The sequence below is a fragment of the Cavia porcellus genome, unplaced genomic scaffold (genome assembly GCF_034190915.1).
Source record: "Cavia porcellus strain 051 isolate PalLab524CR breed Dunkin Hartley unplaced genomic scaffold, mCavPor4.1 scaffold_1, whole genome shotgun sequence".
Classification (NCBI taxonomy): domain Eukaryota; kingdom Metazoa; phylum Chordata; class Mammalia; order Rodentia; family Caviidae; genus Cavia; species Cavia porcellus.
The window spans coordinates 119,973,792-119,995,152 of record NW_026947484.1 but is presented as its reverse complement, the minus strand read 5'-3'; the positions used below and the strand labels follow the sequence as shown (position 1 = coordinate 119,995,152).

Genomic DNA, 21,361 nt, shown 5'->3' with positions numbered 1-21,361 from the left:
TTGTGCAAGAGCCCTGAGTTTAATACTCAGGACTCAAAATAAAGCAAAACAAAAGAAGATAAGAGCTAAACTTTGTCATATATTTCTTGTAAAATGCATAAATTCATATTTAAAGTCAAAAGTCAGTGTGCCTTTACAATATGTCTAGTACTAAAATAATTGCATCTTTCAGTAAACAATGGGAAATGTAACTGAGTAACCCTTAAATATTTCAATTTCTCAAGAGACCTCTGGCACAGATAGGGTAGTCTACATTTGAGGAATGTCTGAAGCTCAAATTTGTAATCATTTTTTCACTTGGTCAACATCATTAAAAAATTATTTAACATCTACAAAAGTTACAGTTGCACCTAAAATGAGGGCAATGGGGTGCATGACATTCTAGCAATTGCTTTTTATCACCTAAATTTAAGATTTGAAACATGGAAAAAAAAAAAAAAAACTTTGGGTACCTGCTTATTTTCTAATTTGGTAATATAATCAGCCCAGAAAGAAACTAGTGACGATGTTGCCAGAGAAAAGTAACTTCTATTATTTTGGAATAGCTCAAAATTATTCATTGAATTTCATCTTTAGAAAAATCTAAATTCAGTTTCTGAGGATCATCTACCAATTTATAATTTTAGAAATATCTGTAGCTTTAAAAGAACATTATTTGCATATTATTTTGCTAAAATTACTTCTATAAATCTGTCAAGCATGTGATAAGTGTATACTTGAAAACATTACAAGTCCTTAAATGACTGCAACTGAGACTGTAAGAGGACTCATTAGCTACAAACGCCATCTTGTGGTCCGTTTATTTATTATTCAGTGTTATTATTCTACAGATACCTGATTTAACATTTGTTATTGATAGATAGAAAGGCTTTAGTTATAATGTACTGCATTACTCTCAATTTAGAATATGGGTAAACTGAGGTTGCAAAAGGTATACTATCTTGGAAAAGGCTAAATTTGAATTCATTTGTCTTCTCATTTTTTTCTATATGCTGATTACCTGAAGTATGTAAAGTTTGCTAGTGGACATTTCACATCTCAAGCTTATGTTTTTGTTTAGCCAAATACTGATATTGCAATAAACTACCAAAAACAAACAAAACCCACCATATTTATCTTTAAACTACCAGAGAATTTATTAAGGCACTACTCTATGATGCTTGAACATATGATTCTAAGGCATTTTACATGTTTTCTAATTCATTATTTTAAAGCATTTCATATGTGTTCTAATGCATTCTCTTAAAGACTTGTGAGGAGTTTATGGATGAGGCAGACTGGAGATAAAGGAGAAATCCTGATAATTTCATTTGACAGATTAGTAAATGGGTATAGAGAGGACGATTCAGATTTTAGAATTAACTAGTGACACTGTGCTACATAACTCTATTTTTCATTTGTAAACTCATGGTCCTTATTCAAGATGCTATATCCTGCAGTGTCTACTGTGTGTTTGAGTATGCATGTTTTAAGTTCTTTCTTTTCTAATTTCCTTCTATTCAAATCTTTAATTAACTTCACCAAAGTACGTGTAGTTCAAAGGATGTGAAGAGGCAGAGACTTTGCTATAACTGTCTATTTTACTCCTAAATTCAATCATGTTTACATAGATAACTGAGAAATAGTTACATTACAGAATACAGGGGTCTAGCGGGGTGTGGGGCACACGCCTGTAATGCCAGCATTTTGGGAGGCTGAGGCAGGAAGATTGTTGCGAATTTGAGACCAGCCTGGGCTACAAAGTGAGCTAAGGACCAACCTGAACTGCACAATGAGATCCTGTCTCAAAAGACAAAAAACAAAAACAAAAACAAAAAACCCTACAAAATATGGAAGTGTTCAGTGACATTTTAGTAGACATTTTTTAAAAAAGAGAACTCTCACAAAAAAAAAATACTAAACACTTAGAAGAGACACAATTGTTACGTGGGTAACTTCTGAATATCTAATGCAGAATAAAACATCAACATTTAATCTTTAATTACAGATTTTGCTAAATTCAGTTTATAGTAAGTGCTTCTTTACTTACCCCAAAATTCCTGGTAACAATGTGTCAAACTGAAAAACCTCCCGGCATCCATGACATCCAAGTATACCTTTTCTATCATTGTTCCCAGTCAACCAATAATAGATAAATTCAAAAAGGTTTTAAAATAAAAATTCAGTTCAAAAAGGTTTTAAAATAAAAATTCACCTGTTAGATACACAGTCAGTAATACATCCTATCCTCTAACCACAAGAATACAAATGTTTTAAAGAAGTCACTAGGTAGTCCAGGCCGACCTTGAACTCACTCTTGGCTCCGGATGGCCTGCAGCTTTGGTTGAACCTCTGTTCTCAGCCTCCCAAGTCCTGGGATTACAGGTATCTACCACCATGCCTGGCTCTGAGAACACAGTCTTATGGTCCTAAGACCATACAAAGTTATTCCATCTCTGGCTTTTCTCTGCTCTATTAATCTCTAGATATGATTTGAAAAAGGAGCTGATAGCTCATCAAAAGTATTATTTCCCTGATACAGATGATAAAAAGGATGATAATACTAATCATGAAATAATTTCTTCATTTGAAAAAGGTGAAAGCTCCTAGATATACAATATGTTGCCAGTTAATGGCAGTAAAATGCTTAAAATTTGACATTTCACTTTTGATGATGATAATATCTAAATTAATCTGATGGCCAATACAGAAGCAGTGTGATAAAGCCTGATTTTCCTCATCCAGAAACTTCAGAATTCCTCTCAGTAGATAAAAGAGTAAATAACATGGATACAAGGATGCAATGTATTGGAAATTTTAACTGGTATTAAAATGGTTAGGCTGAGCAAATTTCTAAGCCTCTTAAATCTCTCAGGCAGGTATGTTTGCTTTGCAATAAATCTCACATGCACATAATGGGAATCTCTCCAATCCTGGGGTATATAATGTAGTTCTCAGACATTTTTCACATGGTGCTTAAAATACTGACCGGTTTTTCTCCAAAGGACTCTTTTTAGTAACATCAGGAAATCTGTCTTTATGGGTGCTTGTTTAGTGCAGGCTTTGGTAATTTTTAGAGATGATTGTAAAAAAGAAAAGCATTACAACATGGATTCAGAAGTTCCTGTTTCGGTAAACTCTTGATTAACCCATTTACAGACAACTTGTCATTATGGTAAGGAAAGGCATCTCTTCCTAAGACAAAGTGCTCTTTGCCTAGATTTGACCCAAAATCTACTATATTTAGAAAAACCATATAATTCAATATAAACTAAAGATTATGTCTCTGTCCTAAGATTTCAAGGGACCTCCAACACTATGTGTTTCCTTAATTTTCAGAAGGACATTAAGTTGCTCTGTGTGAGTAAATCCACCACTTCCATTCTCTTCTCTCCAAGACAGGCTGTTCACTAAGAGAGGAGTACTAAGTATTAGGCTACTGTGAATGGTGTACACCAAAATTACAGTAGTAGTTAACTACCCTGGACATAGCTGTCATTGTTTTCCATATACTCACCTTACTGGAACTAAATTTAGTATTCTAGAACAAAACTGGCCTGCATAAGTGGAAATCTGTCAATCTTTTCTCCAGGAGTTGAGAACAAAGGGCATCAACTGGCACTCTGAGTGTTCTACTTTGCTGCTCTAAAGGAAGGGTTTTTACACCGTTCATTAGAAAACAATATATACCTAGCTTTCTCTTTGTGTAAAATATAATTTATGTCTTCATATAGACTGGACATTAGTTACGTTTTTGTGTTGTCTACCAAGCCATTTCCACTTATATGCTCACTGAAGGATAAAAAACTTAAAAAGAAATTAGGTAACTCTAATTTTTTAAGAAAGTTTCATTACAATTTCCATTAGATATTCAATTTATCAATTTTAGTGCAGCTTATTAAATCTTAATTTTCTTGTGTCCAAAGCAGCTCCACGCACTCCTCTGCCTTGACACTAGTACTACTTGGAATTCTTCCTTTCCCGGATCTCCCTCCCTCCTGAAGGCTGGCCTCTCTGGTATCTGCTGCTCTCTGCACTCATCCTTGACTGCATCCCTCTCTTTCATCTTCATTTCTACAGCCGTGGTCCACAGGTACAATCAGATCTGATTCTTTACCTGCGTCACTCTTCAATCTTCAGAACTGCTCACTCCTCTTAGTCACAGTGTCTTTTAAAGTCTGTGAATCTGAAAATATAACGAGTCTTTCTATAATTTTAACCACTTTACTACATTCTGGGAAATATGACTAAAACTGGCTCGGGTCTCCCTCCTTTGCTTTCTCCTCCCAGACGCTGCAGTGGCACTTTCTTCCGAGGCCAGCGGCATGGGAACACCCCGGCTTCCAGCTACTCAGAATTACACCCGCAGAGTGGCTCTTCTCCTGGCTGATTTCAGCAAAGTTAATAACTGTTCTGATTTTTAGCTTTTAAAACTACATTTTCCAACAAATGTAAATTCCATCCATCAGAAACGTCCTTAGGTAGCAGGTTTATATTTATTTTTAATATAGATGGGCCTCTTATAGTCAGAATATTTGTGAGTTATTCTAATTTGGCCCAGGGTGCTCTCTAGTAAATATAAAATCTGCAAGATGTTCTAAAGTACATAGTGTAATAATGAATTTAAAAGGAATAATCCTATAACTAGAATTCATCATTTCCACAACATTACTGGAATAAATTCCTAAGTCAAAAAAAATATCTGAAGGACTTTCTTAGATACTCTCTGTCCGCCCATTACTTAATTTATAGAAGGGACTTTGTGATCTACTTTTAAAAATTTCCACAATTTTTAAATGTCTTGGATTTTCAAAAAGCATCAGCAGTACTATCCATTTGGCTAGAGATATGCCCTTGTAATGATTTTTCTCTTTCTCCTCTTACCTTTCAGAAAATTTATTTCACTACAGTACCACTGTTTTTTTGCTTCCTAAATGTACATATAAATTCAAATATCTGTATCATCCACTATGATAAAACTCTTCTGTTAGGTCTGCCCACTATAATTCAACAAAATAAAATAAGTTTAAATATTCTTTTATAAAAAAATTAACACATGGTAAACCTATATTAATCAGGCACACATATGTTGTTATTCTTCCCTAGTAAACTCTAACCTCCTAAGGCAAGGATGATCTGAATCCCTGCTTAACATGTGGCTTTGATAATAACTGAATCTCAAGTGCTTTTACATGTGGCAAATGACTTTCCTACATAAGACTGATGACATTTCAAATGCAGTCACCACTGATGTTGTTATCTCTTAAAAATTTACCAAGCTACTTTTTAAAAAGCTAAGCTTCCAATTATTTTTAGTTCTCCCCTCCCTTCCTTCCAAGTACTACAGGCCTGTGCCACCATACCTGTCTTACTAATACTCTTTATGATAGAAAAAAGAGAAAACATACACGTATAAGCAATTAGATCAGCTAATGAAATATATCAATATGTTGTATTATATAAGGATACTATGTGGAAAACTCTATAAAACAAGTGAAAAACATGTAACCCAAACATTTACTTTAATCATCATGATACAAAATAATCACACATTTTTGTGTTGACTAATTCAAAAAGGACCATGCAGAAAATTTTGAGTTAATATTTTAATCTTAAAATAGCAAATTATTTTTCTGTAATTATATTCAAATATAGTACTTTCTAGGATAAAGTTTTATAAACATTCTATTTCTGTTTTATTCATTAGTTTACCTACTTAGGTTTGCTGCTACTGTTTATTTTCAGTGAGTTTGAATTCTATAAACAGAATAAGGGTATAAAACAAGCCAGTAATAATTGTAAAATATGCTATCAAAGAATAAACTTTATTCGTTCATTATATTCACTTAAAAATCAACTGCTTACCCACAAAAAGTAACACTGAAACCTTCCCATCACTGAAACTTAGGCACGTCTGCAGGGGGTGCTACAGAGACAGTCTAGTAAAATGTCCAGTGTGACACACAGGGCAGGACTGGTCTGCAGGTCCTCAGAAGGAGTAACTTAGCACGCACACACTAAAAATTGGCAGCGGGCTACAGACTTGCTGGAATCTAGCTGCACCGTAACTTTGCCATATCTCTTAGGAAGCACCTGTCCTTTTTTTTTTTTTTTTTTTTTTTTTACAACAAACTGTCCTTGATGTATTAGAGAAAAAGAAAACAAAAACATTAAGATGATCAAAAGCCTTAAGTAAGATGTGAAGTTGAGCAGGGTTGTTTATCATTTTCTTAATAATGAAGGTGATGCCACGAGTTATGTAAGAAATTTCCCATTTTTTGTATTCATCCTTCCAAAAACTAATCGTTCTCTTTTATAATTAATGTCAAACCTAGAGCTATTTCTAATCAGCTGCACTTTCCTGCCAGAAAACCCTAATAAGCACTTACAGTCCATTTGTGAGGGGACACAGAGATGGCTAAGTGAATTCAATGACAGTAAAATTAAGCTTTCGTAAGCATAGTCTTTTCTAATTCATTATATCTGCCAAGTATACCTTCCTTTGAAGCCTTCTTCACCATTAGCATAACCAGCACCAAAGCAATAAAAACAAAATCTCTGTTGTACATACAAGGAAAAATTTTAAATATCCAGACATTTTATACAAATGTCATCTTTCATTGTTTCAGTATTTCTTTCCCATAGCAGAAAATCAATTTCTTTGGTTATTTAAGTGGCATTGTACATTCAGATGCTGTGTAACATTTTATTTAACGACAACCACATAGATGATAGTGGTCCCATAGGATTATATTACTTAATGATACTGTAGTCATCTTAGTTTGTAAAACTGCAGTGTGATGTTTGCAGTATTGAAATCACAAAAGGATGCACTTCTCAGACTGTTGCTAAATGATCTAACATGACACTGAAAGTATTCACCTTGTGAAATAGATTTTTCTTGCTTTTTCAAATGACTTAATAATTGTATCCTTACTTATTAGTTATACAGAACCGAATGGGAATAACATTAAAAGTTCAGTTGTATGTTTTGTATTTGTTTTGAATAATCAACCTACAAATAAATTCATGCATGTAAGTACAAAATTTCAATATGACAATTACTAGAATCTGATACAGAATCATATCTCATATTTATTATCTGATTTTCCTTTGTCACTTTGATAAATAATAAGCTATAATATCCCAATTCATATAAGTAAATTCAAGGGCAAATGTTTATATTCCATCTTATCTATCACACTAGAAATAGACCCTTTTGGATATTTATATACATGTCGATGAAAAAGAAAATATTTCCCTAAGAAAAATGATTAAATTATTGTTTTTTCTTATATTTTTGAGACAAGGTCTTATTACATAATACAGGTTGGCTTTGAACTCACAATGATCCACCTGCCTCAGCCTTCAAGCATGGGGACTCTAGGCTTGTGCCACTATGCCTGGGTTTAAAATAGAATTAAACAGGGAATGGCAAGATTAAAGAATTTCATGTCTCTGTATCTGAGGCATTTTGTAGTTACTAGGTAACAGCAAATTGTTGTTTAGGTTTTATAGTCTGCTAATTAAGAATCCTTGATTATTTATGGCTCCAACTTCCTGATTCTACCTTACAGATTTATGCCAATAGGCTAAATTTTTTTTTCACTCAGAAAAACACATATACACACACATACTGGCAAGTCATACACAAATAATTGGAGTTGTAGAGGTCTTTTAAAGTTATACTATAGAAAATCATTTATTCTCCTAATTTTAGTCACATCTAGAAATACAATCACTTGGGAGAAAGAGGTAAGAACGTAACACACTGATATAAAGTACAATGAAGAAAAAAATTTGCAATACTGCACAGTGATGCTAATTTAATGATTTCTAAGAAAAGTGTTTTATATAAACTGAATGCAATCTAGGAGAATGACAAACACATATTTATATAGTATGTGAGTCAAAACCCAAACATTTTAGTTGGAGTTTGATGGAATTATTATGAACTAAAACTAAAAAGTTCACATTTTAAAAATTTGGCACATTTTTCATTTAAAGAAAAATACACTAGTTGTATCATCATATGTAACAAGACAATCTTTACAACTATTAATTATGTATAATATATAGCATATTCTAATTTCCAAAGAATTTTCTTATAAATTATCTCAGTTGTCATACAATACTGCAAAGTAAATGTGCACACATTCTATGATACAGGAAAAGTATTTACTATTGTGGGTTTAAATGGTTAAATGGTAATGAAGCTTTAGGTTGATAAATGTATTTTATTAAAATTATTTTTAAATCATTCAAAAGCTGAGATTCTTTTAGAGACTTGAATTTGCCTAAAGGCAAATTAGAGTATAATAAGAATTAAAGAGAGACTGAAAATGATCCTTCCATTTCCACCTGAAAAATATCACTTGAAGTTGTTCACTAGTCTCTAGTCCACTACCATGAAGCCTCTCCAAAAAAAGGCTCACAGCTTCAGTGTCACCACGCTGACACATGCACAGCCAGAGTGATCCTTCTAAAACACAGTCTGATACAGTATCTTCCCTGGTGAAATCTCTTCAATGGCTCACATCTCCTTAAGAATGATGGATGATTCTCAGTACCAAAAAAAGGAAAACAAAAAAAAATCCCAGACTGATGAAAGATGAACTGTATAATATGATTATTGCCTAACCTTTCAATTCCACTCTACATTTACTCTTCCTACCCGCAAAAAAGGAGAATCAGCTATTTGGACATATTCTCTCCTTTCTATACTTCTTTCCATGTATTTCTTCGCCTCTAACTTTTTCACATCTTTATCTGAAAACCTCTTATTCTGCATGAAGGTCTCCACTTCAACATTCTCTGGAACTTCTTCGTGTCTTTCACATTAGGTCAGATGTTGTTGAAACATGCTTCTATGGTAGAGTTTATATTGCTTTATTATCTCTTGCTTTAATTAACTGGCTCCTTTGTAGACTATAACTACCTGAGAAAGGAATGTGTTTGTCTTATATACTGTGGTCTCTTTCTTCCTACAAAAGTTACATTTGGAATGTGCAGGACAGAGAAAAGTGACAGTATAATACTAAACTCTCTGAGAAAGTAACTTTTTTGAGGGACAGTAATAAAATGAAAAACAATCATTAAAAAAGTAAAATGATAATTAAGCTCTTTTCTGAACACATCCTTACCCCATCCCACCCCCAAAAATGTTGCTACTCTTCTGCTAATACAACAGTGTTCTCTGTTGTTGATTTCTGAATAGCAATGGAAGCTAGGATAGAGGAGATACAAGGCACAGATACAGCCCTGAATTGATTTCCTGTTCTTCTGCTTCCTTTGCAAATGCTTCATGAATAGGAAAGAGACAGAAAAAAGGAAGACAGGTGAATCATAGATGAATCATTACCAAGTGTTTTTGAAAAACTCAAATCCTTCCGAAACAAAGAACAAAACGCTAGCTGGTAATTCCACAGGAACTGAGCTACCAAAGAGGCTTTTGAATGTGGTTGTTTAAACTGAGTCTCTTAACACAGGACAGGCAAAAAGTAGAAGAGAATATCTATTGCCTTGTAAAAGTGAAGCAATGTGAAATGCTACCACTTACCTGTTCATAATAGTGGATATTCTCCTCAGCCATGTCTGTAAAGGCTGACTTGATATCATTTTTCATATTTTGTTTCCATCTTTCCCAATCTGCTTTTAGGGCATTATTGGCACATTCCACTTTATCTTCAAGTTTTCCAATCTCTTCTGTGAGCTGAAGCAGGTCACAAAGAGAAAAAAATTGATCAATGTAGTCCTCCATAAGGTGAATTCATTGATTTTGAAGTAGAACATTATATAAAATCAGATTAAAATAACATTTTTTTAAAACTCATCAGTATTTGCATGTGTACTTGTTAAACTAAAAAAAAAAAAAGACTGGTTTAAGGCAAGACTCTTCAGGCCCACCACCGGTGACTGATTAGCATGGGGAAACCAAGGGAAAATAAGCTAGCACTCACGTCATCACTACCATTTCTGGTTTTGCTCACTTTAGCTTCCTTGTCAGGAGCTTCATTTTTCAACTGTTTTTAACCAAAAGCTCAATTAACTGACACACTGTAACATTCATACTATGTAGTACAACCTGAAGGCCCAGGGAATTAACTTGTGCAATTTCACGTAAAAAGAGTTAACAGAGGCAGGTTTATTTCTCTAGCTGCTGACTTCGACAAGCTTAGTATAGTAGTTACACCCCTTCCTACCTTACTCACCGACATCTGTGCATGGACTTTACTGATTTATTTTTGGAATGTGAATATATATTGTGATATACATAGAAATTTATTCATACACCTAGCATATATTTATCAAATATTTTGTAATATTAGGTATTCTTCTAGGACCTACAGACTCAGTAATGAAGACAAAAAACAAAAAAAAATCCTACTTTTACCAAAGCTTATGTTCTTTTGGTGAAAGATAAACTATAAGCAAAATAAAATATGAGCTATCAGCTAGCAATAAACTATAGCTATAGAGGACAATGAAACCAAAAGGTGGGCATGTAATGTTAGGATGTTGCCCTTTTAGATAAGTAAAAAGAAGAACACTGTTACATTAGCAGACCTGGGAAATGTACACAAGAAAACATCATAAAGATCTGAAGTAGATGTGAGCGAGGCATGGGAGACTCCTAAGAAAAAGCAGTGCTAGCACGATGGCTCCCAAAGCTGAAGCATGACTGGCTTGACTGGAGTAAAAACAAAAACAAAAACAAACAAACAAAAAACAAGGAAAAGTCACAGGCGAGGAAAAAAGCTCAGAGAAGCAGTGGGTGACCAGATCTGAGTGAGCCACTCTGCATGTGGGAAGGCTGGATGAGTGTGATCCTCAGCCAGGAAGATTGGGGCCCAAATGACTTCTTTCCTCTCATGTTTTAAATGGGGCCATTATACATTAACACTATTTTGTGACTAAATATGTTCATAAAAAGGCCACCATTTAAGAAGACATCATATTTCAAAAATGTTACAATGAGAAATAGTCTTAGGCTCAATAAAACATAGCTTCTGATGCTTGCTTGAATTAATTTCTTAAATATAAAATTTCACTTCTCTTTTCTTAATTCATATGGTCATGTGTTTTCGTATTTTTTCCCTAAGAGTATATATAGTCAAATATATAGTATACATGATCATATCAATCTATATAGATAGATCTATATCTATCTATGCCCATGAGAGATCTAGTTCAATAGTAAGGGTGACTTTCATGGATTTTCTGCATGTGGTTTTCTTGGTTTTCTAGTTTCCTGCATTATTTCTCAGGCAGAATTCTCTCTAGGTGGCCACTCATTCTTTTATGGGTACATTATTTTGAGGAACCTTAACAAACCTTAGAGAACATTTCTAATGGGATGTTAACTGAATAATGAGAGGCTGTGGGTGCTATAGGACAAAGTAAAAGTTATTAAAACGTCAAACTCAGAAGGATCTGGATCTATAGAAAAAGCTCAATCTGTTAGAAAGCCTCCCTCATCTGGGTTTCTGGATGAAGTATTATCAACTACATGGCCAAACAGAAATTATTAATTGATTAACCTAGATCCTATATCTAGTAATAAAGAGTACATATACCTACTATAACCATACTGTAACTCTTTTCACTGAAGCTTTGCAGTCTAAAACTGCTCTCAATTGGAGTGAGTGGAGATAACTGGCAGATCTCTCCAAAAACTGAATTTAGAAAACAGTATCAAAATCACATATTTTACTCTCCTTTCCTTCCTGATGAAGCTTAAAATGGTGTCATGCAAGGTTGTAAATTCGATCCCCAGTGCCAAATAAATAAATAAATTAAATTAAATGGTGTCACTGTGATAATGGATTTACAGCAAGATTTCTCCCTTGTCAAACTACAAATGCCTCCCATTAAAGTTCTTGAAAGTGCTGTTCAGTTTCTGGGTGGTTCTACTATGGCCAAGAGCTATTGGATTCCTAGGGAAGAAGTTGCTTTGACTTCACTCTCATAGACAGAGAAGTCTGCAGTTTTATTAGTGCAGTACTGGGATTGTGAAGACTGAAAGTGAGTTACAAACCTCGGTTTAAATCCTACTCTTGTCTTTTACAAGCTATGTGACACTAGGGAAGACTATCAGTCATCTGAAAAGGAACATAAAAATAAAAATCCTCATTTTGTAGAAATTTTTTAAGAAAACTGCATGGGATAAAAAAATTAATTGATTCATACAGGGTCTGATAATTTGTCTATTGAATTTTCATTAATACTCCCACGATCACACCATCATCATTGCCATCACTTGGTCTCTGACAACACGTCATTCTTTGGCTAGCATCTAGTTCCAAGATGGGTTTCTACTACAATTTCTTAATGTAGCCTCTTCAGCAAAGAAAATACGTATGATTTAAATATGGATGATCGCCAGGTGTGGTGGCTCATACCTGTAATCCCAGCACTCGGGAGGCTGAGGCAGAAGAATCGTTGCAAGTTTGAGACCAGCCTGGGCTATAAAATGAGCTCAAGGCCAGCCTGAATTGCATAGAGAGACCATCTCTCAAAAAGAAAAAGAAAAAAAAAAAAAGATGATCGATTTTTGTTTTGTTGTGGCTATTGTTTTTCTTTGATGATTTCATTACTTAAGTTGGAAAAGGAGAAAATAAGACAAGTATTTCCCATAATGAATCATTATCCCATTACGTCAATTCTAAGAAACAGTAATTGATAATAAGCACAAGGCAGTTAATTCAAAGACTAATCTGGATTGTATCTTTGTAACAATTTGTAAGAGCATAATATAACTACATGTCCTTTACCTCATCAATATTAGCAATTTCTTTGGTACAAGGACCAAGTATTCTGACTCTGCCTTCTGCACAGGCTCTGAAAGAACATGTATACTCAACCCAAAGGGGGAGAGATTGACACGTGTGAGAAATATGGTGGGCCAAGGGAGTTCTTCTAGTGCTCTTCCCCCACCCACCCATGCACACACACACACACCATACAGAAGCTATTAAACAACTTTAGCCATTAGAAATGTAGTTCATTTTCTCCAGAAAAATAGCATGGAAAAGATTTGGATAAAGGGGATTTAAAGTTTGCGTAACTCTTCATGAATAGCAGCAGCAACTGGGCCTCCCATCAGTGGAAAAAGTGAAGAAGCAAGCAACCCTTTTTTTCCAGTAAAATGTTGTAAAACCAGAATGAGTAATAATACAAGACTGTATAACAATGAGAAAAAGGTTTACATTTAATATCAGGCTAATGGCTAATCTCTAGCTTCAGTTACATTCAGCTAGAAAATAGCCACACAATTAAAGGAGAGTCATTAATACTGAGCACACAAGTAAAAACACTATCATTCTCAAATATGACATATCCATAGTACTAGTAACAGCAATAATTATGCCCATTTAGTGAGTTTCTGGCACAGGCCACCATTGAAGCTCTATACTCTGCATGAATTAGTTCACTTAAGCTGCACAAGCATGTCATGTATCAAGAATTATCTTTCTACTATAAAATGGGAAACTTTTACATCATGTACTATGTCCATCCTTTGTTTTGACTGACTGCTTTGTTTTGTCACATTTGGTTTTACTCTCTTCCAAAAAAAAGTAGTATTAACTGTGGGAGTAATGAAACCCAAAATGTGTAACTGTTATTATAAAAAAGAGAAAAAAAGAAAGTGCTCTAAAGGACACAACTGCAAGTGTGTTTAGGTGTGTAAGATAGATGACCATATAACTAAGTTTTTGGTGGATCACTGAACACAACTGTTTGCAGTCTCACTGTTTGAATGTCCACTTTGTATGCTTAATTTTGTAACTTGATCAACTATTTCTAAGATGACAATATGTTATCTATTAACTAGTGATTTCTTACTGTTTTTTTTTTTAATTCTGTATTACTTGTACCCTTTTACTGTTTTTTTTTTTTCTTTAAATTAAAAAAAAAAAAAAAAGATGGGAAACAGAGAAAGAACTTACAGGGATTGTGGTTATTTGGGGCATAGCAGGAAGTGAAATTAAAATCTTCCAAAGCACATGTTCCATCTCTACTCAACAAATACGACTAGTCATGGACCTAGCTTTCTTGCGACTTTGAAGGTTAAACTGATTAAGCATGTATCTTATGAGGTCTGTAATACGTTATGCTATAAATATGCAAAAATAAAGCAAAATCAAATAATAAGGAGAAGCCAGGCATGGTGGTGCACACCTGCAGTCATAATAGTCAAGAGGCTGAGACAAGAAGACAGCTGTAAATTTAAGGCTACTCTACACAGTGAGTTCAAGGCTGGCCTGAAATACCTAGTGAGATGTTGTCTCAAAACAAAACAAATACTACTACTAATAAGCAAAATATGCTTTACCGCATCACAGAAGAAAAAGATAAAGTGTCATCTATCCAGGACAGAAGATTATTTCTGACTGTTGTGTCCGGATGTACTGTTACTTCAACTATGCAGTGATTGGACATGGAAACATAGCTGAGAGTATGGCAGGAAACATACCACACAGATCATGTGCTGCACGGTGACTACAGGACAGAGACTGGCTTGGAGTCTGAAGCAGACAAGAAGAAACTTAAGAAGTGCTTCTGGGAAAGTGTATTGAAGAATGCTGCAAAAGGGTATTATGATACTGAAAATGAAATAAATTCTGCCAAGAAAGGGAGCAAATGAAGGTTGTGACCAGGCTAGGGCTGCACACCAGATTCCTGAGACACAGGTATGCAGGGATAGATTAAGGAAGGAGGGGAAGGAAAGAAACCAGTTATTCTCAGTGGGACTAAGGAGACAGTGATGAGTAACAATAGGGAGGATTTGGTTCTCTCCCATTCGCCCTCACTGGCAGCAATCACTCAGCATTCACTCAGGGACTAAAATAAAGACAGAAAGGGCTTTGTCTATATGCACCCTTGCTGAAGGGGAGAAATAAAACACAACTGGACAAAGAAAATAAGAATAGCATTTCAGGTAAAGAAACTGCATGTGTAAATAAATTTACAGACGCATGTTCATTTTGGAATTTCTGAAGCATTGCAGATGGCTCATTTGGACTGATACCTAGAAAAATAGTAGGCAATAATGTAAGATATGGTCACATGGACAGGTGGCTGTTAGGTCCTAAAGGAGTTTTCATAGAGGTGTTTAGTCCTTCATAGAAGGTAAGCAGCTTCTCTGAAAGAGTTTAAGATAAAGAATCTGAAGATAGTGACATGGGCCAGATTTCTGATACCAGAGAAACTGAGGGGTCAAAAATATTGAGAGGCAGAATGAGGAAAGTCTGCCACTTGTCTAGACGTGGGAATTGAGAGAAATGAGCACACAGTTATACACATACTAAAAACCATTTAGTTGCACACAGGACATAAAACTTCCATTTTAATTTTCCATTACCTTAAAAAATATAAATGTGCAAAAATGTCTTTATACATGTACAACCATCAAAAACAGATCTAATGTTAGATAAAAGTGTTATTCATCAAACCAAATACGATTTTGGGGTTTGTTTTGTTGGAGATTGAATCCAGGCCTTGATCATGGTAGGCAAGTACTAGTTTTTTAACTCAAATATAAGAAGTAAAAAAAGAAAAAACATTCATTTAAAAGTATTTTAATTTATATATACTAACTTTATAGAAAAGACTACAATGACATAACTTTTTAGAGACTCATAAGTTTTTCCTTGGTGTAATGTTATCTTAGAATTATGTATGCTGCAAATAATATAATGATAAACACTACAAATGTGAATGGTTTTCTCATAAGGTTAGGATAGCAAATAAAAAAAATATGTTTAAAATTGTAAAAAATAATATACATAAATTTCTAAAAGCACTGTAAAATTACCAAAATTTGGACACAAATTATACAAAATGAAACCACATGTATATTAATGAATTAAACAAAGGTAAAATACCACATATACTGAGTGCATACATCTGATGTAACACTAAATGTTTGAAAATAACTGAGATAGTCCTTACAGATTAAACCTCACTTAGTTTCCATATCATCTTAATAAATTATTTCTCTCTAATTTAAGGAGTATTAATATTATGCAACTATGGAATGCTAAAGCCCTGTGAAAAAATAAATGAACGTTTTCCCTGTTACTCTGAAGGTATACTTACTAGTAATTCAAACTCCTATCCACTAAAGAAAAACAAAAGCAAAGACATCCATAGAAATAAAAACATCACTGTGAGCCTTCAGTTTTCCTTTTAATAGAGAACAGCTTTTAGGAAATACATGAAATCAACCACCAACTATCTATTGAGCACACACTACCTGCCAAGCACCATGCGAGGTGCAGGTTCCCCGAAACACTTCCCGAAACATTCCTTCATAAAGGTAAACCTTACTTAACACCAAAAGGCCCTCTTAATGCTGATGCATCTTCACAGTGACATCATTAGGGAAGGCTCCAGCACATATGGAATAAGTGTTCCTCAAACTGGGATTCTTAGCCCCATCTCAGAGAAGGCCTAAAGGACTGGCAAGATCATGAGTACACATGGTAAGAACTTGCTGTAAATATTTTACACAGGTTACGCAACAATATTTTTAAATTAACAGACATATTATGGGATACAATAGTTACATGAAATGTTCAAGTCAGAGATTTTGAAGAAAGTTTGATAAGATTTAGCTGGGTATGTATTCTAACCTTTACTCTAGAAATTAGACTCTTTGGTAAGTGTTGGAACTATAAGCCACATTAAAATGTGTGCTAGAAGCAAATCTGCCCGACTGCTGAATTATGTATTTAATGAGTAACTGATACACAGGGTCTTAATAATTCAGGGAACGACAACTGCCATGAGCATCAATGGTTGTCTCAAAGTACCATTTATAAAAAATATGAGTGGAAAAAGTTTCTCCCTACACTTTACTTCCCTAGAAATAAGTGCCAGAGTACTAGAAGAAAATATCCAGTTAAACTTTTGTTGTTATTAAACCTCTGTGCCTTACTACTGCTAATAAATATAGGGAGAATTTCAGTAATATCTTTAAGAGTCAACCTGGTACCTATTTAATGATCAATACTTCATCAATTCTCCCTGATATTATAACTAGAACTAGTGACAAGTAAGTATCCCTACCCTCGTTCTGGGGCTGATTTTATTTACAAATACAATAGTAACGCCATATGGGTAGCACAATTAATTTAGAATAATTTAGCATAATTTAGAATCTCTTTAATGTCACTGATTCTCCCATGTCTAAACAACTTGTAAGAGCTGCACCTAATACAGATTAGAAGAATTATTTCTTCATTAACAAACAAAGGCAATCTCATATAAATTAATCTAGAGGGTAAAAATATATCAGACTACTATAACTTTGGCATTTATGGTACAAGCAACAGTAATTACAGTAATTCTTCAATTTGCAAATCAGTAAATCATTAATTCTTATGATTTGTAAATACAAAAGCCTTTTAAAAAATGTGAATAAGCTAAATCCAACAACTTCCAAGTGGGGTCTATCCCCAAGAATGATAGTTAAAATGAAAAAAATAAAAATCACTTCATTTAGAGTACAACAGAAATATATAATTATTTGAGTAAATACAGAAAATCAATCAATAAAATTCAGTACCCATTTATGTAAATCAACATCTCAAATTAGAATAGATACAAAAATCCTAATAGGATTAAAAATACTATATACAGGAAAAAAAAACCCAGAAAACACCATTAATAGTGAGAGATCTTAAAAGTATTTATTTTTATATAAGGATTTCCTATCATTAATATTATCATCAATTTTACCAGTTTAATAATAAATGAAAAAATAAATATAAGATATAATTATGAACACATTCAGGAAAATTATCAATATACACCATGATGGGATTTCCTGCACAGAAAAATGTCAGTGTCTACAAGTAAATTACTAAAATAAAAAATGACTTGCAGACTGCTGAATATAGGGTAAATAAGCCAAAGTTAGTTATACCACTATACTTTTGCCAAAAAGGGCAATACAATGTTTTAAAACATAAAATAAAAAATTTTCATAAATACAAACCAAAAAAGTAAGGTACTTAAAATATTTTTTTCTTTTAGGAAAAAACCTGTCAATATTAAGAGACTTAGTGCAGTATTTAAATGTTTCTTGTATTTTGGGTCTTCTACTGGTTGTGTTTTTAAAAGTTACTTGTTCTAGCTTAGCATTTATATATAAAGAAGGATTTTTCCCTTTCATTATTATTTTTCTCAGTCCGCTGTTCATTTCCTTAACTTTCTTTAGAACTAATAACAGTAATATTCTTTAAAGCTCTGAGTGGGAGAGGTGTCACATATCTACCATCTTACCTTTCTCTACAGTGCTTATATTACATAGAGAGCTGGCAAATATTTGTAGGTTGAATAATTTGAAGAAGGTGAAATATTAGTGATGAAATCTGGCTTTTCTTCTAGTTTTTCAAGAATTATTTCTTTACATTTATAAATATAAAAATTTAAAATGTGCATATACCTACCCCAACAAGGCATTTACCACCAAAATTTTTGAGCGAAACAATACAACTTGAACCTGACAGTCATTCTTACTTAAAAATACAACTGATTGCCTTTTAAAATAGCTCCTCTATTATTTCCTTTTAGGGAAAAAGAAAAAAACTATAACGATTCAATCTTATTTATTCAAATGCTAAAAATTTCACAATCAGAAAAGCTAGGAAATGATCATTTTGAAAAGTTCTTGAAAATAGCATACCTAAATAAAAAGGTTTAGATTGCCACTCCATCAGAAGACAATAGAAAAATTCAAAATTTGAATTCTAATCTGACAGCTACCACTTCTTAACAAACATTAATTAAATTGCAGGGAAGAGATAAGAGGGTTCTTAACAATAAAATTGTACAATTTTCTGATTCATGAGAGAGGTAAGATATGTCTGAAGAAATCAGATGCTTAATATTACAATGCTGCTCAAGCATACATGTGATCATTAAGTAGTACTTTTCATATAATTTATAATACACACTTTTCTTAAAAAGTGAAATCTCTCCCTGAAACCGATTGCAAATTTTCTTATCAAATGTGATTTGTTCAGTAAAACACAATGCATTTGTTAAAAAGGGACAAATTAAATCACAAAGCACTCACAGATGTAGCTGAGGCATTATCATCTTTCAAGCCAGCACCTCCACCAGAATTAACATCCATCAAATAATAATTATGACTTCTTGTTATACTGCAGGCATAAGAAAGTCAATTATTTAAATGGTAGCATTCTAGGAGGTGAAGAGATTCTCCCTGAATCTTCCACACAAGTGAACTTCAGTAAATGTACACTGGAAGAGAAGATTCTTTTAAACAAACAAAACTTTTAAAAAGAAATGATGTGGCACCTTAAAAAATTAAGGTATTTTAACTCTTTAGGTCTGATCATTTTCTGCATTTCTTTCTGAAGAATATAAGATTTAAAAAAGCAACTACTAGAGAGCTCAAGACGCTGCATAAAAAGAACTAGCATTTATGTCCAACTCACTGAGTTTTCAGTATACATTTACATGCATAGCTTACAACACAGATTAAAAAACATGTAGTACAAGTATACGATTATAAGTAAAACGCATATATATGGGGAGATAATACCAACAGTATTTGTTTAGGTGATAGAATATATTTTTGGATGAGTTAAAGGCTTACTCCCCAGCTGTGGCACTATGGGAAGGTAGTAGAAACTTTAACAAGCTGGGCCCAGTAGGAGATCTAATGTCACTGGTAGTGGACTCGAAAGGGGACTGTGGAATGCCAGTCCCTCTCTGTTTCCCAGACACCATGAGGTGAGCATTTTTTCTACCACATGCTTACACCCTAGGTAGCACCTCAGGCCCAAAAGCAAGAAGGCCAACCAATCACTGGCTAAAGTGTCCAAAATTGTGAGCCACCATATAACTGTCTTTCTTATAAGGTGATTACCTTAGGTATTCAGTCAGTGACATGAGGTTGACTAACTCAGTATGTAATTTAGAAAATCTAGTGATGCTACCTTCGCCATAATACTGTGCATACTGTATTTCCAACCAAGTGAGTTATCCTGGTGTTTCTTTCAGATAGTCTTTTCTATTTCCTTTTTTTAAAAAAATATATAGATATAGATATACAGGGTTTTTTTTTTTTTTTTTTTTTTTTTGGGGGGGGGGTTTGTACTGGGAATTGAACTAAGGATCTTGTGCTTGCCAGGCAGGGACTGCGCCACTGAGCTATATCCTTGAGCCCTCTTTTTTATTTCAATTCCTACCAGATCTAAAACTTACAAAAGAAATGACCTTTCCTACTTAATCCACTCAATCAAATGACCATATAATGAAAACATATCTCCTAAAACATACTCTAAAATGTGACAGAAATTCTCCAATTGGCCTGCACAGTAGCATCAGTCACACATAGGGACGAATCAGACAGCACAGCTCTAGAAAGTTGTCATCATATACCTGAAGCAATGCATGTGCTTAAATAGATGAAGTTGGGCCTCCCTCAAAACTATCCTTTAATAAAGGCAGTTGTTTCTATTTTATTTGTTCCTATAAATCCTCTAGTATTAGGGCCAGAGATTTAGCCCAGCAGCATAAGCGCCTTCCTTGCAAGTGTGCAGTTATGAGTTTGATCCCTGATATCCTATAAAAAATCCTCTAGTATTACTATTTTTCAATTACTTCATTCTGAACAATAATATAACAATATAATCTGAACAGTAATACATTTGGAAAAAATATCCTCCTGAAGCAAACTCAGTAATACTTTCAGCTACATATAAAAACCTACTGGTAAAGTTAGGGAGAACAAACATCAAACGACAGACTAAACATTTCTGAAAATGGCCTCATCATTCCAGTGTTTGTTTATCATTATAAATATTTCAATGTTTACTTTTAAAAACCCTCTACAAAGACAAGAAAACAATGAATGGGAAAAGATAAACCCTGCCACATACAACACAGTCTAAAACTTCAACAGTATGGTCCTGAAGTGTTATCTAATATCCAATGGAATATATAGAAAGTTTGAAAACAGTTACATGTGAAAAAAAATTGAGTACATTTTTAAAGGCAACATCAGCAATCACTAGAAAGAATACAATTACTGAATATACAACTGTGGCAAAACTGAAAATTTACCTAAAAATGTATTCAAGTCTCATGTTTATAACCAAAATCAATTGTAAATAGCATAAATATTTAAATATAAAAAAATCCAAAATGTTAACAGAAAAAAACCACGAGAGAATTATTCATTCACTTGAAGAAGGAGACCTGCTAACTCACTCTTAAAGCCAAATCCTTAAGATAAATCTGACTTGTAACATTTACAAATCTGCAAAGCAGTAGTCAGTAGGAAAAATTTATCTCTAGTAAGAAGTCCCTAAAAGTCAAAGAAAGAATTAAAAGTGGAAAA

The 21,361-nt window shown here is 33.7% G+C and overlaps 1 protein-coding gene across 2 annotated transcripts in view; it reads right to left on the bottom strand.

Moving 5' to 3' along the window:
- The window catches only part of Snx7 (sorting nexin 7), a 75,870-nt gene that overhangs the window by 7,447 nt on the left and 47,062 nt on the right, over positions 1 to 21,361 (bottom strand). The window contains exons 8-9 of one of the 2 annotated variants that reach the window (XR_010049277.1): positions 9,539 to 9,691; positions 4,097 to 4,165 (exon numbers count right to left, since the gene is read on the bottom strand). Coding sequence is in view for 1 of the 2 variants with exons in the window: in XM_003479168.5 (XP_003479216.1) it covers positions 9,539 to 9,691 (153 nt within the window). In the remaining variant the exon portion in view is untranslated. The remainder of the gene's footprint in view (positions 1 to 4,096; positions 4,166 to 9,538; positions 9,692 to 21,361) is intronic. The other variant, XM_003479168.5, reaches the window with a different exon arrangement.